Source organism: Ambystoma mexicanum, chromosome 6p (assembly GCF_040938575.1).
Source record: "Ambystoma mexicanum isolate Mex_15411 chromosome 6p, UKY_AmexF1_1, whole genome shotgun sequence".
NCBI lineage: Eukaryota > Metazoa > Chordata > Amphibia > Caudata > Ambystomatidae > Ambystoma > Ambystoma mexicanum.
In genome coordinates this window covers 79,423,605-79,450,515 of record NC_090935.1, presented here as the reverse complement: position 1 = coordinate 79,450,515, position 26,911 = coordinate 79,423,605, and the positions used below count along the sequence as shown (strand labels likewise).

Below are 26,911 nucleotides of genomic sequence, written 5' to 3'. Positions count from 1 at the left end.
CAATTGTGATCACCGACATGATAGTTGTCATATCGTTTTTTTTGTCGTTCAAGTGTCTTTTTGCATGGGTGGCCATTGGTTGCCCAGGCTCTGGTGCCTCTGAGCTGTGCTTGGCGGGTTAGATTGGATGACTCCGCATGGAGGAGACAGATCAATTGAGGAGTTTTGGTTGTTCCTGCCTGATGGTGCTGGTAGTTCGCCAATTTCTCTTGCGTCTGCCTGCTTGCTGGTAGGCTTCATTTTTGGTAGGTTTGTTGCTGAGTAAAGGGTGTGTGTTACCCCTGAGGCTAGACATGGGGGCCTCACACTTGTGTTTGGTCGTTCCGCTGCTCCATCCAATAGCGGGGGATTTTCCCTCGGTGGTCTCTCTGATGCTGTCATTGGCTGATTATGTTCATAGTTGTTCGGTCTGTTTACTTCCGCTTGGATGTTGCAATGCAGTTTCTTCGATTGTGCGCTGTCTTCTCTGGTCAGGCTGGTAGGATCTTCTGGCTCTGCGTGAGGATTCTCATTTGTGTCCTTGCTCACTGCTGATTCCTTTGGTGCTGCTGCAGCTCCAGGCAGACAATCAGTAAAGTTGCTTGTTTTCCTAATTTATATAGCTGGTGGGGGCTCCTTTATTGCCTCTGAAATCTCGGCATCTGAAAGCGCATCCAGATGGTCGTGGTTTCTCTTTCCCTGTTTTTTAAAGAAGACTTTCCGGGAATTTAGTTGTGCCAGTTTGGCAAACGTCTTTTTTTGCGTGTTTGTTTGTACTTTTTTTGAAAGTTTGCCCCTTCTAGGGATTGAATTTCTTTTACTTGAGCCTAGGTTGTGACTGTCACGCAAATTTGGGCATTGATAATCACTTAGTGGATGGTTGTTTGAGTTGTCTGTTGCTGGGTTTGGCTCCCCTTCTTGGGAGCCCGCCTCTGCTTCTCGTGAGCTCTGTTGCTCATTCATGGCATTTTCAGTCTGTGGATTGGGTAGAGTAATCGGGCTCGTAGTACCGCCATCCTCCTGAAGAGGATCTCGCTCAAAATGCGAGTCCTCCTGGAGGACACATCCATTCCAGTGGTCCTCTTTGCTGGCTGACGCCCTGCCCCTTGAGGATGCCTCGCTGTGTTGCTCGGCAATCGCGGTCAGCTTTTCTCTGCGAAGGATGCCGTCGTCTCGATCCTGGGTGCCGCGAGTTGAAGGGCAGGTAGGCGGGGAAGTCTCCATGTTGACTCCTGGTTCTTCCGGGTTCTTCCCATTATGTTGGGGGCACTCCACTGTATTGTTGGTATTTGCCCTGTTTGTATCGGGTGAAGTGGCTGAGGTAGCGTCTTGGGCCTGGTCTCTGGGTCCACCGCGCGTTGCAGCACTTTCCTCGGTAGCAGCCGAAGAGGCGGCTGCGGGCATCCTCGCCTCTGTGAGCCCTCCAGCCTTGGAGTTGAGGGCCCGTCAGCCACCTGAGTCAGCCGGTGATCTTGCGTGCGGGAAATTATTTCCGCGTCGCAATGGCCCTTGATCTGAGCTACTTCAGGGTGTTGTAGCGCCTGAGTTGCTACAGTGTTTTCTGTGAGCTGCCCCGTATGTGTGTGATTGGCGTTATCCGGCACTGCAGCCGATGCCAGGCTCGCTTGTAGAGGCAGAGACAGTGCGGCCCTTTTACTGTCTCTCGATGCCAAAAGTTGTTTGCAGAGTTTTGGCGGGGCCAACTGCAGACGGCTTCTTTGAGGAGTTGGGCTCGTTTGTGGATCCATTTTGCTCAACCGTGGTTTGGAGCTCCGTAGGGTTCTTTTATCACCCTCTCCTTCCCATAGTGGTTCATCTGGTGTTTTAGTCGCTGAGGGGGGAGGCATGTCTGGCAAGTCCTGGCACGGACTGCACAGACTGCTCTTACTTCTGCGACTAGCTCTGCTGCCGCTTCGCTACCTGAGGTGGTTTTTAATGGGTCCTCCCACTAAATTCAGTAGAACTGGAAAGCAGACTTCAGTACAAAGTAGCAGGAAACTGGAGCTTGTTGAGGTAGCGACTGCACAGAGTACTCCTACCTCTGCGACTAGCTCAGCGGTCGCTTCGTGGCCTGAGGTGGTTTTTAATGGGTCCTCCCACAAAATTCAGTAGAACTGGAAAGCAGACTTCAGTAGAAAGTAGCAGGAAACTGGAGCTCGTGGAGGTAGCGACTGCACAGACTGCTCCTACCTCTGCGACTAGTTCCAATTAATGATTATATATATTTTATTCTTGATTGTGCATATGTTAGATACAATACATTACATTGGTATATGGGATTATGATGTCGGTTTTAAAATGTTTTGTGTTACATTTTAAACTGTGATCACACAATAAAGAAAAAGAAACTGGATTAACATGGCACAAAACGTCTCACTGCAAAAAAATATAGGAAACAATACAAAATGTGTAAAAAATAAAACAGTCTCGTACAACAATAGACCTGAATATCTATTTATTCTATTATAATCTATTAATTTACAAGCGACATGTATAAAACATGTAACTTTAACAGCGATCATATGTGAGAATGCTGTGTGAGACCATTTGTATAGTGTAGCCTAGAGAGTGTGAGGGCTGAGGTACATGCTGTAGGCACTGCTCAGTAATAAAATGTCTTTATACAACACAAAAAACAGAACTTTGTTGGCCTTCTGTCTCAATGTGGCTGATGTTCACTATATAAGATTAAACATTTTGACTTGAATTTTGGCTCCAGGGTAATGAGTATGGAATGTTTTAATGGTGGAGAAACTGTCCAGCCGCTATGGAAGTGGAGGTGGGAGTTGGATGAAGAAAAGAGTAACTGGGTTTTTCGTGCTAATAGCACCATGCTTTAGCGCTGGGGTCGTAATGAGGCCCATTGTCTAAAGATTGATTATTTCTAGTGGTTCGAGCACTGACGTCACTGGTTTGACAGCTGCTCATGCTCCCCCAACATTGGAGCTTGGAGGTAAAGGAGGGGTTGCTGCTTAAGAAACATGCAGAGCACTCACTGTCTAAGGGAGTGCACAAACCTGCATGAATGCAGTTTCACGAGGTAAAACTGTCAAGCTATAGTGGGCAACTTTTTCCTGGCTCCCGGATGCCCCAATGCTGTTGAGGGACACAGATACTTGGAGGGCCAAGGTAGTCGTTGAGTTTTCTGATCTGTACACGTCTACAGCATAATCAGTTCAATAACCACAGATGGAGGCAGGGGTGGGCAGAGGTCGGTTGTCATACCAGGCAGGATGCAGTTGAAAGCCATGTCTGCCTGCTTTAAAATTAAAACTGACCCCATGCTGTTAATGCACATTTAGGGCAAGTGAGAGTGAGTACCATTGGGCAGGGTCCCTTCTTGCACCTTTTATGGACTCTGTGCGGCTACTGAGGGATGCTATTGAGAACCAAAAACCTGGAGTTTGGTGTGCAGAATTAGGTGTTTGAAGAGGATACTGTTATGTCGTGCCTGCTTTTATCCTCACCATGACAGGTGCCTCCGCTAAACAATAAATGTACCATCTTCCTTGTTTTCCCCCTACTGGCCTTCCTAAGGGATAGACTGTAGACATTTCCCTGATGCACGCCCTTTGTTCTGGCATGACAGGTTCCATGCATGTATTATGTTCCCCCTTAATCAGTACCAGGGAGGACTTCTTCCATCTTCTTGAGTCTCTCACTCTGCACAACAGCCACTTGGAAATCAGTGGCCTCTCACATTTCCCTCCTTCGTTTAGAGGGATTGGATTATTGGATTATAGGATAATGTCTTCCCACCACCACTCAATGCCCTTTCGCATTCCAGTGGTGCAGGCTTTGTTTGTGTTCACTACATGTTCTACTGTATGTTTGTTATATATTGCATTTTCAAGGTTGCAATATCGTTTTTAGGGTGACATTTTGTAGAGTCTGCTCTTTGCAAGCTAAGCTATTTAGAATTGAATATCTTTCGGTGATTGTTTTTTGTCTACATGCTGTCCAATAGTTATGATAGGGCCCCATGTTACATATAATAGTCTCTGGCTAATTCTTTCTGTTATTTTTAAACTAAGAGGTACATATTAGCTCTAAGCTCATTTCATTCCTCAACACATGATACTATCACATTCTATACGACCTGCAAATGCTGAAGGTTTATCTAAATACCTATCATGATGTAACTTAACCTGCTCTTATTTAGAGTCAATTTCCTTCTTCTTTCAGCTCAATCATTTTCTCCAGAAGACTCGTATTAAGATACCTTCTGGGGAGGAGTTTTCTTTTGATGATAATGGGGAATTACCAGTTCTCTATGATGTTGTAAACTATATTTCCTATCCAAATGGGAACATCGCAAGCTTCAAAGTTGGACATTTTGATCCGTCGTCATCACCTGGCCATCAGCTTTTCATCAACCAAACTTCCATTTTATGGCATTCTGATGGTTCCGACCATAAGGTGAGTCGCAGCGGCTAATTCTTATTTTATTTTAGGTATTTATTGCACACAAATCAAGCTGCATGAAGCAACGGAGCGCTCTGCATCAGGACACATACATTCCTCCCAGCAGGGTCTTCAGTGCTTGGTGTAGTTCTCAAGATGATCTGCATGGCATTAGGATGTCTTCTGATTCTTCATGGACACCTAAAAGTGTGAATGTCTGTGAGTTCGACCATGCTCTTCAATGCCCGGAGCTCTCATGACTGATACCATTGCTAATGAAGGCACAGCTTTCATTTTCCCAGTGAACGATGCCTTCAGTGTCCCCAGTTATTTTATAGAGAAGCACATTCAACCAGGTGTTAGGTTTTGGGTTAGGGAGTGAATGTATCAATTAAATATTAGTGCGGCTCTGTCTGTCAAATCAACTCAAGGCACTTCCTGATTAGAAGAAAGTGCACTGCAGGTTCATGGAAGAGGTTTGGATGATAATTGGAGCTTTTGTTTTTAAATGTAAATCAAATATGTCCTCCTTGTGTTGAATTATTCACAGGCATAGTGGTGGGTTTCTAGGACTGTTTGCTTATAGTGAGGCCTGGATAAAGTTACATGTCATATGTATAAAAGTGTGCAGTGCAATTCCCCATTCAGAGCAACAAGCCCAGAGACACTGCTGACTTTCCTGTTGGATTGAGTGAGGGCAAAATGGTGGAGGACATGTTCAACCTAGACTATGGCCCTCATTACCAGTTTGCCGGTATTACTGGTGGGGTACCGGCAAACTGTAGTACCATTTCCACCACTTGGTGTGCCGGAATAACCGGTAGATTCCAAGTGGTGGAAAGGCTGGGAAATCCCCATTCCATAGAGTCCCATAGGGCTCCATGGGGGGATTTGCCGGTAATACTGCACCAGTGTTACTGGGGCAGTAATACCGGAAGTAGTTTGCTAGTAGTTCTTAGCTTGAGGTCTATCCTCCACCCTCCAAGCTGGTCCGGAAAGCTTCTGGTACACATTATTAGCGGCACTCTATTTTCGGCAAGTCAAATTTGAATGAGGTCCCAAATCTTTCATCTAAAATAAGCTAAATGATGCCCGCTGCATACATTCACCCTTGAGATACGGTGGCAAGAAGCAGGCTCAGAGCCGATTGCTCAGACCAGCTGTTGAGGGTAAGGCTTGGAGATCCATAGTGGGGCTGACACATAATGACCATCCTCTCTACACCACACCAGAATGGGGTCCCCCCATTTCAAGCAATCAATTTCAATGCAACCCATTTCAGTGCAAGGTTATCTCAATGAAAATGTTTGCATGGAGTAACATGTAAAACTAACACACATTTGATGGAGAATAAAGAAAAAATCTTCTTTCTCAATTGGTTTAAAATAATAGACAATAGGGCATTCAAAGATAGGGAACCATAAAGTAATACAAAAAGATGAATAATAAAGAAAAGTGAAGTAAAAAGCTGAACTGGGTCAGCAAAGGCAATCATTGGGTTAGAAGGTTGTTCCCGTATTGGAATAACGATTTGGGGCGTATAACTAAAAAAAGAACCACCATAACGTTTGTTGACACAGTTTGAGGTGAAGTGGCCCAAAAGGCATCTCCCTGAAATAGCTGCATTGAGTTTGGCTTGAGTTGTTTTAGCTTTCATTGAGATGTTGTAGATCCCAGCACAATCCCATGAAGGGTATTACATGCACCCTGAAGACACTGTTGGCCTTACCTGGTCCACAGGTCGAGATAGTTCATCTGACAGACTGATTGTGACCAGGTGGGTCTGGTGGATGCTGTAGTTCTCTCCAGGTAGAAATGATCAATGTTCTTTTCGGCAATACAAATATTGCCAATTCCACAAAAAGATGTAGGTGTGTTTTTATAGAAAGGAAAAGCGCGTTAGCTGACTTGATATTTTCAGTGGCATGTTCAACAGCTCAGGGAGTTTGCTTCAGGACCCTTTCTCTAAAGAAATTATGGCATTTGTGTGCATGTAACCGTCTCACAGGGCATACTTCCATCATTAGATGTTTTTTCCAGGGCCAGTCATGTTTGAAAACCCTCAGTGAGCCACTGCCCTGGAGGAACAGGGTTTGAAGGTGACAATGGCACCTTAGCAGCTCAGCAAGCATCAGATGACATTCTGCACCTCATGGAGCTCAGGAGGCCATGGGAAAGGATGAGGAGCTGCTTCTATACAGCCAATCATTACTGCAGGTGATGGACACTGTGTGTATGGTCCCTCAGTGAGGGGTCAGGTAGTGCTGTTTATAGATCGATGAAGGAAGATTACTGAGGAAACATGGGTGTTACTGTTTCTCCACCTAGAAGAGTACGGATTCCATTTCCAGGTAAGGCCTCGAATGCAGCAGCGTGCATCACACATCAGAGTACCCCGATGCACAGGGAGGCGCAGAATCCACCTATAAATAGGCCACCAGAGTGTTCTTAAGCAATCTTTCTTAATATACAGGAACTATAAAGTGAAGCTGGCAATCAATCTAAGATGAATGAACAGTTGACTCACTTACAGGCAGAGATATGGTAAAACCAGGAGGCGGGCTGGCTCATCTGGACGTATACAACACATATCTGGCAGTCACGGTCTTAGAGCCAAAATTCTGGTTCCTTTGTTCGCCTGAACAGGTCAGGCATTGAAGTGTACAAGTCTCTACTTGGTATTGGAGGTATGACTTCTATGAACCGTTGGGATAATTACTTGATAGGCTCTATTATCTCTTTATCAGTGGGGCCTTGAAATTGATGCACAACTTTAGTCTCATTTTGGTTAGCATGGGACAGCTAACTGGCCTGAAGGTGGAGTGGTCCTTGTCTCCCCTGATTGGGTCCCTGGCACTATCATTCCCACTCAGTCTTACTCTTCCTTTGAATACCTCATCTGCAGGGTGGATGTCTCTCCCACCCTCTCCCTCACTACGAACTATAGGCTATCTGGACCTACCCCCCTTTCCTCTGTGAATGGGCTGACCTCTCCTCCTCTCTCCAGACTTCCTGCCCCAAACTTCTCTTCCTTAGTGACTTTAATATTGATCTAGACTCTCAGGATGCAGCCACTGTACTTTTCCGTGACCTCTGTGACACTCATTCCCTCACAATTATTTCCTCCGGCCCGACACACTCTGCTGTACACACCTTAGATGAACTCATCTCAGCAAACATCACTCTCTCTAACCCTCTAACTACCCCTCTCTCCTGGTCTGACAACTCTCTCCTCTCCTGCCACCTAGAGCTCCATCTACATCTCCAACATTCTGGACATCCTTGCCTCTGTTATGAGGCTCTGCATGATGCCTGACTCCAATTGCAACTCTTGGTATGACTCTGACTTGGTTGCTTCTGGGCTTAAGGCTTTGGTCACCGCACAGAGAACTCTCCTTGAAAAAGACAGCTGGGCAAGTCTGGTCACTGGACGGCAAGGGTACAGCGGGCATGCAGGTAATGGGCAAAAATCCGGTCTGGTCACAGGATGCTCCCAAAAGGGTACCACAGCTTTTCCCCCTTGTTATTGGGATTATGTGGGGTTTCTGCATCAATGACCTTGCTGGGATAGGGTCAGCTATGCTTTGGCCATGCTGGGATAGGGTCAGCTATGCTTTGGCCATGCTGGGATAGGGTCAGCTATGCTTTGGCCTTGCTGGGATAGGGTCAGCTATGCTTTGGCCTTGCTGGGATAGGGTCAGCTATGCTTTGGCCATGCTGGGATAGGGTCAGCTATGCTTTGGCCTTGCTGGGATAGGGTCAGCTATGCTTTGGCCATGCTGGGATAGGGTCAGCTATGCTTTGGCCATGCTGGGATAGGGTCAGCTATGCTTTGGCCTTGCTGGGATAGGGTCAGCTATGCTTTGGCCATGCTGGGATAGGGTCAGCTATGCTTTGGCCATGCTGGGATAGGGTCAGCTATGCTTTGGCCATGCTGGGATAGGGTCAGCTATGCTTTGGTCATATGCTTTGGCCATGCTGGGATAGGGTCAGCTATGCTTTGGCCTTTCTGGGATAGGGTCAGCTATGCTTTGGCCATGCTGGGATAGGGTCAGCTATGCTTTGGCCATGCTGGGATAGGGTCAGCTATGCTTTGGCCTTGCTGGGATAGGGTCAGCTATGCTTTGGCCATGCTGGGATAGGGTCAGCTATGCTTTGGCCATGCTGGGATAGGGTCAGCTATGCTTTGGCCTTGCTGGGATAGGGTCAGCTATGCTTTGGCCATGCTGGGATAGGGTCAGCTATGCTTTGGCCATGCTGGGATAGGGTCAGCTATGCTTTGGCCATGCTGGGATAGGGTCAGCTATGCTTTGGTCATATGCTTTGGCCATGCTGGGATAGGGTCAGCTATGCTTTGGCCTTGCTGGGATAGGGTCAGCTATGCTTTGGCCTTGCTGGGATAGGGTCAGCTATGCTTTGGCCATGCTGGGATAGGGTCAGGGTCAGCTATGCTTTGGCCATGCTGGGATAGGGTCAGCTATGCTTTGGCCATGCTGGGATAGGGTCAGCTATGCTTTGGCCTGGCTGGGATAGGGTCAGCTATGCTTTGGCCTGGCTGGGATAGGGTCAGCTATGCTTTGGCCATGCTGGGATAGGGTCAGCTATGCTTTGGCCATGCTGGGATAGGGTCAGCTATGCTTTGGCCTGGCTGGGATAGGGTCAGCTATGCTTTGGCCATGCTGGGATAGGGTCAGCTATGCTTTGGCCAGGCTGGGATAGGGTCAGCTATGCTTTGGCCTTGCTGGGATAGGGTCAGCTATGCTTTGGCCATGCTGGGATAGGGTCAGCTATGCTTTGGCCATGCTGGGATAGGGTCAGCTATGCTTTGGCCATGCTGGGATAGGGTCAGCTATGCTTTGGCCATGCTGGGATAGGGTCAGCTATGCTTTGGCCTGGCTGGGATAGGGTCAGCTATGCTTTGGCCTGGCTGGGATAGGGTCAGCTATGCTTTGGCCATGCTGGGATAGGGTCAGCTGTGCTTTGGCCATGCTGGGATAGGGTCAGCTATGCTTTGGCCTGGCTGGGATAGGGTCAGCTGTGCTTTGGCCATGCTGGGATAGGGTCAGCTGTGCTTTGGCCATGCTGGGATAGGGTCAGCTGTGCTTTGGCCATGCTGGGATAGGGTCAGCTGTGCTTTGGCCATGCTGGGATAGGGTCAGCTGTGCTTTGGCCATGCTGGGATAGGGTCAGCTGTGCTTTGGCCATGCTGGGATAGGGTCAGCTGTGCTTTGGCCATGCTGGGATAGGGTCAGCTGTGCTTTGGCCTTGCTGGGATAGGGTCAGCTGTGCTTTGGCCTTGCTGGGATAGGGTCAGCTGTGCTTTGGCCATGCTGGGATAGGGTCAGCTGTGCTTTGGCCATGCTGGGATAGGGTCAGCTGTGCTTTGGCCTTGCTGGGATAGGGTCAGCTGTGCTTTGGCCATGCTGGGATAGGGTCAGCTGTGCTTTGGCCTTGCTGGGATAGGGTCAGCTGTGCTTTGGCCATGCTGGGATAGGGTCAGCTGTGCTTTGGCCATGCTGGGATAGGGTCAGCTATGCTTTGGCCATGCTGGGATAGGGTCAGCTATGCTTTGGCCATGCTGGGATAGGGTCAGCTATGCTTTGGCCTGGCGGTAGAGTCTGGAATCTTGCAACGGTGGATCTGGAAGGTCTGGATACGCAGGCGCTGGAAATTCAGGAGAGAGTGTCCTGTCCCTGTGAGCTCCCACCCCTTATATAAAAGCAGGCGACATCACCCGGTTTATTTTTGGGCAGAACTAAGCTAGACCTACCCCCAAAAACCGGATAGGTCAGACCCTGGTGGTCACCTCATCCAGGAGGGGACTAAGTTTAGCTGGTTGTGTTTTATGAGGTGCAAAGCCATCCCACAGTCCTTTTTGCCAAAAATCAATCTTAAAAACTTCTTCCCTTGAGTTTGGTGGGAACAACCAACTCGCAATCCACCTGGACACCATCCTATTCTGGTCGAATTTTCTTCAGAGTGCTGTTGAAAACCGGATAGCCAGAGGGAAGGAAACCAGGGGGACTTTAAGGCACTCACACCTTAAAACGACGTCTTGCTAGAGTTTTTGGTCTCTTCCCTGGGCAGTGAAGGAACCTCCCGACATCCTCCTTCTTGTCCCCACGACTGAAGCACAGGAACAGTGAGATCTGCTCGAACTTTCAGGAACAACTGCCTCAGCTACAGCTTTCTTCATTTAAAAGGTACTGTGCAAACGCGGTCCGGAAATCTTTTCGGCCATCGAGAAAGTGCGTGAAACTTTCCTCAACTACAAAGATTTGTCCTTCCCTAAACGTTCATCAAACTTTTCGCCTAGTCAAATCCTTTAAAAATCTGTGGCAAAGACTTAACCGTTACATACCAGAACTGTGCTATCCTGAACCATTGACTTCGGCCTAGGCCTATTGAGAAGAATTGCTGGTTGTATTTAACTGAAACCCTTTGCCCTGCCTATAAATGTATTTGTGCTGTCTATTCTTAGAACCTTGTCTATTCCCTCCCTTCTTAAGTATCCGAAGTGCCGTATTGCTCACACTTCATTTTTTAGCTAAACTTGTTCAAATACTTACCAGTTGGGTTTGTGTGGTATATTAGTGTGTGATATTGAGCTGCTTGTGCTAGTGTAATGTTTTAGAAATGATTGAGTAAATAAATGTATATTCTTTTACTAAGAAACCTTGAGTAAATGTTAACATGAAATACTGTATTGGTTGGTCCTTTCTACAACTTGTTCTACTGCTCACTTAAACTCTTGAGATAAGACTGGCTGCTCAGCCATTGCTACCACTTTACTGTGTAGTACAGACTTGTACCAAAGGTGAAATTGTGCTTACACTTGTAGTCCTAATTACCTGTAGTGTTCCCGAAGGGTACTTCAGGTGATTCTGCCTAACACTGGCAAGTATAGAAATGGCAATAATTCAACGTCAGCATGAGGATCTGAGCATGGGAGGGCACTCCCAATCACCCATTGTGATTAGGACACCGCTGGCGAGAATAGCAATGGCAATAATTCAGCATTAGCAGGAGGGTTTGAGCTTGGGATGGCAGTGGCAATCACCCATTGTGATTAGACCACCACTGGCAAGAATAGAAATGGCAGTAATTCATCATCAGCAGGAGGATCAGAGCAGGAGGATCCGAGCATGGGAGGGCACTGCCAATCACCTCTTGTGATTATGCCATCACTGGAAAGAAAAGCAATGGCAATAATTCAGCATCAGCAGGAGGATCTGAGCATGGGAGGGCACTACCAATCACTCATTGTGATTAGGCCACCACTGGCAAGAATAGCAATGGTAATAATTCAGCATCAGCACGAGAATCTGAGCATTGCAGAGCACTGCCAATCAACCATTGTGATTATGCCATCACTGGTAAGAACAGCAATGGCAATAATTCCGCATCAGCAGGAGGATCCGAGCATGGGAGGGCACTGCCAATCACACATTGTGATTAGGGCATCACTGGCAAAAAAAGCAATGGCAATAATTCAGCATCAGCACGAGGATCCAAGCATGAGAGGGCACTGCCAATCACCCATTGTGATTACGCCATCACTGGCAAGAAAAGCAATGGCAATAATTCTGTATCAGCATGAGGATCCGAGCATGAGAGGGCACTGCCAATCACCCATTGTGATTACGCCATCACTGGCAAGAATAGCAATGGCAATCATTCAGCATCAGCATGAGGATCCTGGCATGGAAGGGCGCTGCCAATCACCCATTGTGATTAGGCCACCACTGGTAAAAATAGCAATGGCAATAATTCAGCATGAGGATCCGAGCATGGGAGGGCACTGCCAATCACCCGTTGTGCTTAGACAGCCACTGGCAAGAATAGCAATGGCAATAATTCAGCATCAGCAGGAGGATCTGAGCTTGGGAGGGCACTCCTAATCACCCATTGTGATTAGGACACCACTGGCGAGAATCGCAATGGCAATAGTTCAGCATCAGCAGAAGGATCTGAGCTTGGGAGGGCACCGCCAATCACTCATTGTGATTAGGCCACCACTGGCAAGAACAGCAATGGCAATAATTCAGCATCAGCAGGAGGATCCGAGCATGGGAGGGCACTGCCAATAACACATTGTGATTAGGCCATCACTGGCAAGAAAAGCAATGGCAATAATTCTGTATCAGCATGAGGATCCGAGCATGAGAGGGCACTGCCAATCACCCATTGTGATTACGCCATCACTGGCAAGAATAGCAATGGCAATCATTCAGCATCAGCATGAGGATCCTGGCATGGAAGGGCACTGCCAATCACCCATTGTGATTACGCCATCACTGGCAAGAATAACAATGGCAATCATTCAGCATCAGCATGAGGATCCTGGCATGGAAGGGCACTGCCAATCACCCATTGTGATTAGGTCACCACTGGCAAAAATAGCAATGGCAATAATTCAGCATGAGGATCCGAGCATGGGAGGGCACTGCCAATCACCCGTTGTGCTTAGACAGCCACTGGCAAGAATAGCAATGGCAATAATTCAGCATAAGCAGGAGGATCCGAGCATGGGAGGGCGCTGCCAATCACCCATTGTGATTAGGCCACCACTGGCAAGAATAGCAATGGCAATAATTCAGTGTCAGCATGAGGATCTGAGCATGGGAGGGCAATGCCAATCAGCCATTGTGATTAGGCCACCACTGAAAAGAATAGCAATGGCAATAATTCAGCATCAGTAGGAGGATCTGAGCATGGGCGGGCACTGCCAATCAGCCATTGTGATTAGGCCACCACTGGCAAGAACAGCAATGGCAATAATTCAGCATCATCAGGAGGATCTGAGCATGGGCGGGCACTGCCAATCACCCATTGTGATTAGGCCATCACTGGCAAGAATAGCAATGGCAATAATTCAGCATCAGCATGGAGATCTGAGCATGGAAGGGCAGTGCCAATCACCCATTGTGATTAGGCCACCACTGGCAAGAATAGCAATGGCAATAATTCAGCGTCAGCATGAGGATCTGAGCATGGGAGGGCAATGCCAATCACCCATTGTGATTAGGCCACCACTGAAAAGAATAGCAATGGCAATAATTCAGCATCAGTAGGAGGATCTGAGCATGGGCGGGCACTGCCAATCAGCCATTGTGATTAGGCCACCACTGGCAAGAACAGCAATGGCAATAATTCAGCATCATCAGGAGGATCTGAGCATGGGCGAGCACTGCCAATCACCCATTGTGATTAGGCCATCACTGGCAAAAGAATAGCAATGGCAATAATTCCAATGAACGCAACCTCTGTCTAATAGACCCGGGTTGATGTTTCCATACAAGTATTTAATGTATTGCCACATTAATTCCATAAGACATTGGTGAATGCAGGATCATGTTATACAATGTGTTTCCTTTCAGCAGATAACCCCACATGTGAGACAGACTGTAACCAGTGGGCTCATGGAAGAGTTTCCTGCACTGGAGTCCAGAGGTCTTGCACCAGACCCTCATGCTGCCCTATGTTATTAGCCTCACAGTCTGATTCCACAATCAAACAAACACAGCTGTCCTTGAGCAGACAAATGCTGTTTTTCAGATGTCTCTCTTGAATTGCTGGAGTTTGCCATCTCAGGTTTCCTCTTTCTTCCCAGGTTCCTCGCTCTGTCTGCAGTGAGAGCTGCCCTCCAGGGGACCGGAAAGCTCCTATAGATGGAAAGCCCATCTGCTGTTTTGACTGCGTGCCGTGCGCAGAAGGAGAGTTTTCAAACAGTTCTGGTGAGTGGGACTTTACACCTGATCCAGGAGCTAAACAGGTCACATATAGTAGCTCTGTATGAACCCTGTGGATTTTCAGCCACTATTTTCGTTTGCAATAATTACTGTTACTGAAAGTAGAAATATGATGGTCTCCACAAGTCCAGGTTTTTACTGCTGAAATGGAGGTAATACTTGAAGATATTGTGACAATACTTCATGTAGTATTTCATACATTCTTCAAATGGTTTTCTCATTTTAAAAAAGAAAATCTGTTGCCATCGCGGTTTGGAAGAAAGGCCTGGATTTGGTTCAATGGCACCCAAATCTGTCAGCTTATCATGTGACACAACACACAGAAAGGTCAGTATTCAAGGTGGGCATCATTGGCACTATCTTTGGGGGTCTTCCTATAATTGTCTCTCAACCCATTGAGTGGCCGCAGTAAGTATACATTGGATCTAAAAAAGTGATGGTCCAGCTTTTTCCTTGTGAAATATAAATATATATATATATATATAGTATGCCTTAATTGCCATTGGAGATTCTTCAAGTGCCAGTTAGAGGAACATAATTGATAAGTGAAAGTTAAAAAATCTATACCTCTACATTTTGAGATGGAATTAAAACATGCAGGCAGTTCTATGACGTGTTTTACTTCATAAATGTGTGGTATTTACCGTGTGTGGAATTCCCCAGAATACTGCATGATGTGATTACCTCATGACTTTCAATCATGTCGACTGTAAAAACAGGCGGTATTTGATATACTGCCTTTTTTACCATTACCACCTGCCTCATAACGAGGGTCTAAGTAAGGCCAGTTGCTTTCTAGAAGGATAATTTACCTGTGCAATTTTTGATGCTGTTAAACCCATAATCTTGTTATAGCCTCCCTGGATTCTACCTGGATGAATATAAACCCCATCTATAGGTGCCTTGTCAGCAGCAGACGTCATAGCATGAGGAACGAAATGGGAAACAGGCCTTGTCCTGCTACACACCAGGCTTTGGAATGACCTTCCAATGCATATTAGATTGCTCGCAAGCACTTCTGGAGATTGGTCTCAGCTCTCCAGCACTTCCAGAGATCGGTCCCAGCTCTAAAGCACTTCCGGAGATGGGTCCCAGCTCTCAATCACTTCCAGAGACTGGTCCCAGCTCTCCAGCTCTTCCAGAGATTGGTCCCAGCTCTCCAGCACTTCCAGAGGGTTGGTCCCAGCTCTCCAGCACTTCTGGAAGGAGCTGAGACACTGCTCTTGAAGAAACACTTGACCACCCATTCACTTCCTGATAGAATGTCTCCCTCTTCCACAGCACCTCGTCCCCCTCCTGCACCTTACCTTCATGCTCTGTATTTTCCCACTTTATTTTCCATCACTACTATCCATTAATAGCTGGCAACAGTCCCACCATCCGAGCAGGCCATCCTCCGGTGGACAAGGGCGTATAGACTTTGCAACCAGGGTTCATTTGTGTTGTGGTGTGGGTGCCTGGAAGAATAAGCTACCCAAACAGCAACCAAGGCCACCTTCAGAACATGCTGGTTATGGTCACAGTCATGAGCTCTGAGCACTTCACCATGTTGGGTGAGCTGTAGAACATGAGAGGTGAGCAAACAGCCATGAGGTTTGTATGGGAGGACAGGTCTATAGGACCCCCTCCCCGTCATACCCCACCTATGTGAGGCTTGTGGCTCGTCGGCGGCCCTCCATGCACCTGTGCTCGGGAGGCAGGAGGGCTGTTGATCGATACGCAAGGCCAATCAACTTGTACTGTAACATACCGTAGACACAATTTTGAAAGCTTCAAGACTCCATTTTAGATATAAGCGACCAAAACCCCAATGAAACAGCCTGCCTGTGAGAGCTGCAGCTTGGCCCCCGCTCACTGCGCGCAGAGAGCCATGCACTCCCCCTGCGCCTCCACCCCATGGCAGATCCGCTAAAGGCCCATTCACACGAGCAACCAGACACAAACGAGTATCAGAACAAACACTGTATCATTTACCTTCCACAGTACATCACTGTCCCCGAAGTGACCTGACTCGTGGTTTGAGTCTGGAAAATAACAAGAACCATCCCAATTGAACAGGCATCGACCCAGCATGTAACCCCTAACAGTTAAAATATGTGGTGTCAATAACCTTCCTGTATGAACCTCTGCCCACATCCCCCAGATGAAGTGTTGACTACATACGAAAACCCACCGATTCACAGGGTTGTTTGAAAATTATAATACGGGTGTTGGGAAGGGATGAAGCTTATAACGATAATAAAGCACGAGTGACCTCAGTCCATTGCAAGATACCATGTGCCTTGAAGACGTAATGAAAGGGGTGATAGAGCCCCACCTAATGCTAACTAATGATTGCTGCTAGTGTACAAAGGAAGGTGAAAAAGCATTACTAAGAATACTTGTGTGAAATACAGTGAAACACGTTTAAGTTGGCATAAACGAGAATACAATGCATGATTGTATATGTACGTATTGCAGCTATGCTCCTGAATACACGATCAAACTTGATGCTACCTCACGTGTTATCTATCTGTTGCCTTATGAATTACCAATACGTGTGCAACTAATGTTATGTAATACATGTGCCACTGCCAAACTCTCATAGTTATGTGTGAAGAAGTAAATGAGTTTATAGATGATAGAAATATGTACTTATCCTAATGATGCTAACTTTACTAACTGTTCCCCTGTATAATATATTGTGCAGCCCAGGCACAGAGAATCGCTTAGAGCCACAAGGCCATCTCCTCCTCCTCCCGCCAAGGCCCGCCAGGGCTTGCTGGTGCTCGAGCAGCACAGCCTCACCTCCCCTCATTCTGCTGGACCCGCTTCAAGTATTCACCTCCCCCATGTTCGTGGCCGCCATAGCCGGCCAAACGAATTATTTACAACCTGGTCCTAAACCCCACCGCCTTAAGGGGCCAGAGGTGTGCCCTCGCTGATCCAGTAGTACTCTAGTTCACCCCAAGTTAATGGGCCCTGAAGATAGGTATTCAACCCTGTACTAACAATCATAAAGAACAGAACGACAAGGCAGCTCACCTTGTGCCCTCTGACAAGACACCCAGACTTATGACACCCGGTCAACAGGTCAAAAGTGCACTGATGTATTGGTGATGCTTCACATTGCATGTTGTTTCTCCGGTCTCCTAATATTTCTTAGAATAGGATTTACAGGACAACTGGAATCGTCTAAAGGATGAGTGTTTGTGTGTGTGTGGCCACAAGGGCAAAGTGTTGGTGCAGCCACCAATAATCGACACAGACCGCGCCTGGCCTGGCAGCTCCACCCCGATGAGCCCAGCTGACCCGTCTGCCCCACGTTGATGTCCACACATCCTGGAGCGGCTCATCATTGAGCCATCTATAACTTAGTCGACGCCACCCAATCCCTGAGACGATGTGCCCCCTATAGCTTATAGGATTTATGACGTGGTTTTGTAATAAATATGACTGTCTTTGCTATTGTCAGACTCCTTTGCATGCCCTATTTTGATTATATAAACCCCTTTTACATCACCCGCACTTGGTCTTGGTCTAATTCCCTCCTGGGGTGTGTCCTTATTGCCTCTCATTGTGGGGAGGGTACTGCCTTTTGGGGACGCTTGCATTCAGGTTACAATACATTTTTCAGGTAGTGACCATGAACAATAATATGATTGCTTTAGGAGAACAGATGTGCTCTTATGGTCCATTGAGCAGTATATTTGCCAGTCACAGCAGGAAAACTACCCCAGCAGGTCTAGACCCTTGAGCTGTGATCACTTGTGTCTGTCTTACTTTGATACCATCCCTTCCTTACACCCCACTTGACTTTTGCTAGCAACAACTAATTGTATATTTCCTGCCCGGAGTCCTTCTGCTCTTCTAATGCACTGAGGGCCCGCTAGTGCCGTGCTGCCCCTTTTGTTCCCTGCAGCCATCCCTAGTGCCCTGCACTGACCACTGCTACCTCAGTTTGTGCCTTTCTGCCCCCTAACCTTTGTTGCACAGTTTTATTCTTTCTACCAACTCCTTCCTGATTTTGTTCCCCTGTGTTTTCTGCCCTGATTGCTGTTGTCATCCCCTTTGTCCTTGCTGCCCCCCTTTGTATCTTCACCCCATTTTGTAGATGTCATTCTCTACCACTCACTGCTGCACACCCCACCAATTCTGCACCACACCACCGGCTCCTGGCATCACCATATGGCACCTGCTGTCCTCAACCAGCCTCATTTGCCGACAGTTGCAATTTCCTCATCATCAGTTGTCCCCCAAGGAGCTGTCACGACCCTCGCCCAAAACCCCCTATGGCAAACCCATTGGCCAGGTGGAGTCAAGACTCGGAGCCAGGCTCACACACCATGAAAAACAATGTGCTTGGGAACTACTTTATTGTATTGTCAGCCACATAGCTTGGTACCTAAGTATCAAGCTATGCGGTCTAGTGTTTTGGGTGTGGTAACCTAGGGACTACTTTACCTGGACTATTTTGTTGGGGCTATTTAAACCACACCCGAGCAAGACAACACGCTTCACGTTACTTTGCAGCTTGCAATGTGCCGCTCACCGTGTCCAGCTATCCCCTCGAACCTCAGAGAAGCAGAACCGACAAGGAGACAAAAGGACATCATTAGCAGCAGCATCTTAACTGGAGTCTTCATCTTTAAACACTTGCAGCTACTGAGAACAGCTTCCTCGAATCTGCACGCCTCTCGCAAAGAACGACCTGAAAGAGGAAGATAGAGGCAAAACTAAAGAAAGCATTAGAGACATTTACAAATTACGAACTGCTCTCGCCTGGCACCACTCCGGACATTCGACTCGGGCTGAAGAACACTGCGACCTACAAGGAAGGAAAACACAGGTTAGCAAAGGCAAGACTTCGCAGCGCTGAGCATAGCGCTTACTTACCGCATCATAGCGCTCTTAATGCTCCATCATTTACCAGCGGGGCTCAACCAAGCCAGTTCGCCGCGCTGAAGCATTAAGAGAAAAAAGAGACATTTTAAACAAAGAAAGGCATGCAGGATAGCAACAAAACTAAAGAACAGCAATAAGACCTACCTGAACAATATCAAACGGTCCGGCGTCAGTGAAGTAACTGGACCGCACTCGCCCATGAAAGACAACGCGCCCCTGCAAAGAAGGCAGGGCGGAGAGCACGCCTAATTCTACCACAGGTGAGGAGAGGGCGCCAGAGGGACTGAAATCATACGGGGGTGGAGGGAGGATACTTACCCCAGACGGTCAGTCTTGAACACAGTCCTCCTGTATTTTCAGGCAGAACCTTCCCCGCAGACCAGATCAGAGCAAAGCTGAGAAGCATACCAGTGAGTAACCAATGAGTAACCCGGCTGGGTGGCGTCCCCGTGGATACCAGGTGAGCGTAACAGCAGCCCAGTGCACCTTCTAAATCCCCAGTCCTCCATGCTAATTCACAGTACCATTCCCTGCCAGACCAACATGCCTCTTAGTTGCCCCACACTAACTGTCATACCATAGTACCAAAGTATTGCATTCTAAGATGATGACCTGCATTTCCTGGTGGAGGATGTTGTGAAAGGGGCAATACGTCCCTTAGGATCTGTAGTGATTTATTGGGAGAGCGCCCTTAACATGGGGAGTCCCCCCCCCAGTGAAGGTGTCATACAACACATCTGTTATTTTTATTTTGTTCAAGCTACCCCTGTCTGTGACTCATATAGAGCCTCATAGATTCCTCCCTCTGTGCCATGATGGGAGATGAAGCAGGCCGGGGTACAGAAGGAATATATATTTATTAAGGTTCAATGAATATTGACACTAGATTATTACACACGCCACCTTCCGATCTTTAATTGAATAGGCCACCAGCACCCCAACTTTTGGCTTCATACCATATTCTTGGGAGCTGAAAAACACATTTTAAGTTGTAACAGGGTGTTGTGTGCATGAGCCTCTGATCACCTTAACTTAAAGTAAGCCAACCACTTAAGAACCGAGTGTACATTTGTCCGTAAAGCAAGTTTATTGAACAAATGGCCGGGAGGAGCTAGATGACACTGTATAGTCAAACTAACCTGAGTCTCCTCAAACCACAAACGTTTACACATTTAATACATTTTTTAACAGTTAAAATACTCAAAAAAATGTTTTTACAAATGATTCCACCACACATGATTGGTCAAATCTATACGAAAGAAATCCAATCTCTCTAAATCCCATGCTCATATTGGACACATTTATTAAACTACCATCATCAGCTCATATTCGTAGCAGACCCCTTTTTGGGATCATTCTGTAGTAGGTCCTGATGTCGTCCCATATTTACATATTTGCACACATACATAATTCATTACAAGTTCCAGCTGGCCTGGGGCCTCATACACCAGACGTGCTGCACATGGCTTGCAAAGACACTTCAAAATACATGAGTTTAGGGAGAAATAAACAAGTTATCTTTGAACTGTCCATAAATATCATACGTGCCCAGATTTGCTGCCATCCTTGTTCCACACAAATCTACACGACTATTCAACACGCACAGCCTCTAAACACATCCTGAGAAACAAATCGAAACCTATAAAGTATTTGTGAACAGATGGCCGGACCTCTCTGGACAATGAACAGCAGGCGCCCATTTGCTTAAAAAGATTGCATCGCCTTTCCGCAATAGAGTCAAGTCGTAAAAACCTGAGCCTGACTGTAACTGACCATCTGATATTGCTGCTGCTCACTACCCTTCCTCAGCCTTCAACCTTGCTAAACCAGGTTTCCCAATCATACAGAGTTCATCTCGCCAACCCAGGTTTCAGAGCCAGCACAAGTGTAGCTTATGAAAGGACTTTGCAGCATACAGATTTGTATATTCACCATGTAACCCAACTGTCCCAAACATATATCCCTCAAGACCTCCATGTAAGTATGTCTATGCATGCATGTTCAAGACTACCACATCCTCCTCACAGTGGTTTCTTCATGGCAAATCTCCTTTCTCGCATGCGCATATGAAGCTCCTCATTGCCCAGTTTCTAGGCACTACATGGAACACCGCACCTACATTGTTTATATTTGCATCTGCTATTTTGACATTTTTCTTGCTGTGCGTGTCTGAATCTAACATGCATCAACTTAAACACAAAGTAACACTAAAAGTAACGCTTATCCCATTCTTATTAATTACACTAGATACATGTTAAATTGCAATATCGCATCAGCATCGCTGATCCCCCAGTCCCCAATATGGCGTGCACAACATGAACCCCTCTTTCTCTTTGGGACATTTACAGACCACCCCAACATTTTCAAAAAGTCTGTTTTTGATACAAATATAATCATCCTCACGGTCTCGAAATAAGCTTGAAAATGAGACTTGTTCCAATTATGTAAGTATCATGGTTCAAAGGTTAATGGGGAAAAAGTAATGTGTAATATAAACCTATGGCCACATACTGACAGGCTTAATTCTGAGATTCATTTCACAATTTCAGGCAGATAGGACATCTCTTACGACCCAACAATTGTGTTCTATGCTTTTGTTGCCAATGGAAACGGATGGCATGCACCACCTAGGCAGGAAATGTTTGGAATTTGGAGTTTCCAGACCCACTTCCCATTTATCAATCAATTTAAATGTGAGAACAGTCTAATCTTTTCAGAGTTTCCTTAATAATCCTTTGCTGATGAAGCTTTTTCTATTATTCAGGCATACTCTGGTAAGAGCAGACTCCTCCCCCTCATTTATCCGAATGGGGAAAAACAATTGTTTGCCCTTTTGCTGAATGTTGGTCAGACTTTGAACTTCTTCATAATTTTTTTGCATGCAACTCAGTGTTTCTTCAGGCTTTGGACTATTGTACAATTTCAGGGTATTCTTTTCCAGTGTAGAATTCCACTTAAAACTGGGAGGAAGGTTGATTTTCCATAATTGAGTAAGGTTCCCATCACTAGTTTGTTCTCCTACAAAGAAATGGTGATGTCTGTGATCTGATTGTTCATGTCTGCGATCTGATTGTTCTTGAAATTACATTCCACTTTCTCTGAAGGTTGTTCGATTAAATGGCAGATGCCACTCAAGCTCACAGAATTTGTTCTCAATTCTAACTTCATGGCCCGGCTAGCCAGGATCCAGAGGACCTTGTTCACAGAGTTGATCAGATGTGTGCCTTCTGGAGTCTCGACTATCACCTGATGTTGCAACCGATGTTGCCCAATTTTTGTTTCCAGAACCGCTGTCAATTCAATGGAAATGTCATTTCCATCAGCATTTTGGAGTTGCCCAGGACAAGGTATGCAGGGAATTCGGTGACCCTCCCCCTTACTAAGTTTAGTTGGTCGAATGCCTTTTTGGGCAGGAGGGTGGCTTGGGATCCAGTATCCACCAGAGCTGATAATTCACACTGACCCTGTACCCTGACCAGGCATACAATCTGCCCTCTTTCTCCTTAAGGGTGCAAAGAAAGTATGAGTTATTTGCCATGTCAGTGGTCATTTTCCTGATTTTGAACTCTGACACTATGTGATCTTGGCCGACTTTCCCAATAAGAAAAAATGTACATCTGGAAATTTGAGTAGTTGGGGTATCCTCTTTCTCCCCAGATTCTTCACTGTCCCATTTATCTCAAGACAGTTCTTAGAACCTGTTTGTGGGGAGGATACCTCTTCTGTTTCCATATTTTCTGGCTCACATTTTTGGGCACTAAGAGTTTCTTTAGCGTGGTCGGTCTCCATACTTACCCAGTCAAACTCATGGTTTTTAGGGACCCATTTTTTGAGGTATCCCCCCATTCCTGAAAGAGAAGATTTGCTTGCCTGACTCCTCCACAGATTCTTCCCTTTCTAAGGGGATTATCTTGTTCTCCTCCTCAAAGTGGGTGCTTATTTGACTTCTCCTACTTCCCCGCTCTTTGGGTTCTAACTTCCCAGGGATAGAAGATTCACTTTCAGGTTGAGAGGTTTGCAGGGATTATTTTTTGGTGAGAAAACAAGCTTCCTCTAGTGCTTGGCATCGGCCTTCTACCCAGGCACCACCCTCAGGAACCTGCTGCTTGTTGGAACTTTCCATCCATCATCTCCTCCACAAGTGTCTCCGACCTGGGTGATGGAGAATTATGATAAGCAGGGTTATGTTGAGGGTTTCAATGAGCCCTCAGCATGCGCCCCAGGTCTTCAGTCAGTTGCTGGACCTGTTGCTCCAGCTGTGCAGCTTTTTCTGGGTTGCAGGGAGGTCTCGATTAATACCTTTGCTGCTCCCCAAATGGGTAACTGTCTGTTCTCCCGGAGTAGCTTGGGTATTGGAAATTTCCCCCATAATTCTCCATTCTGATTCTCCCTTCTCCCTAGTTCAGGGATTTGTTGTCTTGAAACCAGGGAGAAAAGGGAGGATTGTTCTGGAGGTTCTGGTTCAGAGGGTATCTGATGAAAATATTCAGGATGCGAGGTGGAGTAGTACTTCTCTCCATCGGATGTTTGGAGGTAAGTTTCCTGGGGAAGTACTTACCTGGTTTTCACCCCCTTGTGCCGGGGGTGTGTGCATATACCCCAGGATCAGTTTGGTACCCTCATGTCCAGGGCTTACATTGGTGGCAGGGTCAGAGGTATCATTGTTAATGAATCCTGCCTGGCTAGTGTTCAAATGGGTCGGGCATGGGGTCCCCTCTACCTTTCGTTTGGTTTGTTGGCAGGAGGAGTATTTTTCACCTCTGCCATCTCCAGGTCCAAAGGAGGGGTAGTTTTCATCTCTGCCACAGTTTCATCGGCAGGTGTGGTAGATGGTTTTGTGGTTTTGGTGTTATTTTTATTTTCAGTTTGCTTCTGGACCTCATATATCCTGGTGGCTAACTCTATTACCCAGTCCAGTGTCCTGCGCTCATGGAAATCAAGCACCAACTGAGTAATTATGCATTTGGGGAGTGCATGGAAATAGGTGGTCACAAATCCATGCAAATGCCATTTTAATTCCTGCATAAATTCCCTAGATGTCTGATCTAATTTGTCTGATTGGGTCTTTAACAAAACCCTTTCTCTGTTTTGCTGACTTTCTTTGCTTTTGCACCTGTGTCCATTCACCTTCTGACTCAGAGCTACTAGTTCAACTCTGTTGCCTGTCCCCTAACTGCTCCCTATCTCTATGAGATTGGGAATACCTCCCAGAATCACAGGGTCTGGACTCCTCTCGCCTTTGCCTTCATGAACTCCCACGGTCACTTTCCCTGTTCTCACTTCTACGCACAGGATAGAATTCAGCCTCTTCATCCCTCCTTTCTGGTAGTCTGGGGAAATTCCCCATTCCACTGAATGTATTGAGGTTTTGAATATGCCCTTCCTAGGCTGTAGCTCTGGCTTATCTCCTCCAGTGAAGCAGGCTAGGCGGTCTCTTTGTAATCTCATGTTCTGTAAATCTAACTGCCTGATGTTATCATCAAAGGTGTTTTCAGGGTCAGAAGTACTCACATGATTATTTTTGATATCCCAGGACACACTGGTCCAGCCACCATCCCATCTGTTTGGCTAGGTGAATTCTCATTAATGTCAGACAAGGACTGACCTTGGTATGCATGATGTCACTTCCGGTCTGTACATGGGAGTTTGTGGATAACTGGGATGAGGTCCCTGATGGACGGAGCACCGCTCCTTGATCAGAGCACCCTTTCCCATACCCTGATTGGTCAGGGTGCCTCAAGGCTTGTTTACATTTCTCAATTTCATTTGTAAAACTCTCACACTTGCTTTTCTCTGTCCTTATTTCCTGTTTGTATTCTAAACTCTGAATTTGTAACTCTGACACCAAGGACTGGCTTGCCTCAAGCACCCTGCTCTGAGCCACCAATTGACCCTTTATTTTCTATGCTTCATCTTGAAGTGTCTCTTGTTCTTTCTGAGAGTCTTGTATTATGCACGCATTTTGGCAGTGCTTTTCTTTCAAGATGCCAAGTTCTTTCTCTTTAGAGTCTCTACAATGCACTTCCACTGATAGGTCAGCTTCTGCTTTCTTCAAATGCTCCATACGCTCTATATTTTACTCCCTAATTCTAGTCAGTTCCTGAGAATCTGACTGACCCTTTTCTGGATCCATTTTCAACTTTAATGCATCTTGGTCTTTAATCAGCTGTCATTTCTGTTGCTTCAGAATATTTAAATCCTGTCCCATTTTATCAAATTTCTGTTGTGAGTCAATCACCTTTATGATGTACTGACTGTTTTCACTTTTCAATTAATTAATGGTCTTTTTAAAGGCCATAATGCCATCCAACAACCCTCTTTTGTAACTAGTGTGGTCATTCAATTGGCAGTGAAGGCAGCTTACGGTTTCTGCACTCTCTTTGCGTGTATCTAGCAATGCAGCAAACTCTATGTATGACTCTGCGCTGGCATGTAGATGGGTTTTGAGCTCATTTTGAAGTTGCTCAATGAGGTTTTCCTGTTTTAGCTCAAACATTAGACTCTGCTTTGCTTTATCTTCTATCTGTGTGAGTGTTTTCTGTTTCAGGACCTCAGTCTGATTGAGCACACTGGACTCGTTATTGTGCAATCACTCTTCAACTAATTGCAAATGGAAATATAAATGAAGCACAAGCTGAGCCATTTGAATCTGTTCTTCACGAATAGTTTGGGTTGTGTAAAATGCCACTAAAGCTTTGGGTAACATCCCACATTCAAGTCAAATGTTAGTGCTTACCAAAGTAACCTCCTGCATCATTCTGTTTTGCCAGCTCCCAGCTTCATTACCATCCTATTCTCCTTGAATAAATAACTTAGCTAGGATATGTTTCCTGGCCTCATTATGTTTAATGGCACTCATTTTAAACACAACTTTATGCACCCTTCTACACTCTCTCTGTACAGGAGTAAAAGCTCACCCTATTCCTGCTTGATTTCCCTAATCAATGTCGAATCAAACGTCAACTCAAATCGGATTTCTTTTGCACTACTCTGCACAATGGTATCTCTCGTTACACCTCCCTGAAACTCAGGGGTCAAGCCACAGTGCTACTTTAACAATTGCATGAACAACCTTCTATCCACCTAAATGCTGTTACACCAGAATGAATAGCCTGTCACAATGCACTTGTCATGAGCCAACAACAGCAAGCTAGATCCTGGCAAACAAGCCACCACTTGTAGCAATATATTGGGAGACCACCCTTAACATGGGAAGTCCCTTCCTCCTTCCCCCCATTAAGGTACCACACAACACATCTAATATGTTTATTTTGTTCAAGCTAGCCCTGTCTATGACACATATAGAGCCATGTAGATCCCTTCCCCTGTGGCACAATGTGTGAACATCTAAGCCGGGGAGGGGGCGTGGCTTGGACGCCATGTGAAAGGACGTGCCTGAACGGGAGCTCCCGCTGATCCGAACATTATCCGGCTGAATCCGCGCAACGGCCGCTACGATGTGGCATAGACGGTGATGACTGTAAATGCGAAGCTCAGCTGCACATGTGGATGCATTCTCATACGGGATTGTGCAGCGCTTGTGTACTCAGGAGCCGCGTGAAGTTTTTGGGCCGGAGCTTCGCCGGCAGACAAAATGGCCGCCGTCGCTTGATGTTGGGACAAAGGATCGGGGACCGGATTCTGGAGGCGATTTCCTCAGTTCACGTTCAACGCGATCCAGCGAAGCAAGCTTGACTGGAGGTAGCCGAAACTGTGTGGCGACGGGGGGACATAGTGCCCCCAGGCCTGGGGCCTAAGCGAGATCGAAGGGACGCTCCTGATCGAAGATATGACGAGCAAGCTCCTGAGGGCGAAGAATAAACAGCCCACGCTCGACGAATTTGCCAAGACATCGCCTGGCACCGAGGGGACCAGGAGCAAAGAGAAGGCCC

The 26,911-nt window shown here is 46.5% G+C and overlaps 1 protein-coding gene across 1 annotated transcript in view; it reads left to right on the top strand.

Moving 5' to 3' along the window:
- The first annotated feature begins 1,824 nt into the window (after positions 1–1,824).
- Positions 1,825–26,911, top strand: part of LOC138510680 (vomeronasal type-2 receptor 26-like) — a 75,595-nt gene continuing 50,508 nt past the window's right edge. The window contains exons 1-3 of the mRNA XM_069626458.1: positions 1,825–1,992; positions 4,165–4,398; positions 13,997–14,120. Of these exons, the coding sequence (XP_069482559.1) occupies positions 1,825–1,992; positions 4,165–4,398; positions 13,997–14,120 (526 nt within the window). The remainder of the gene's footprint in view (positions 1,993–4,164; positions 4,399–13,996; positions 14,121–26,911) is intronic.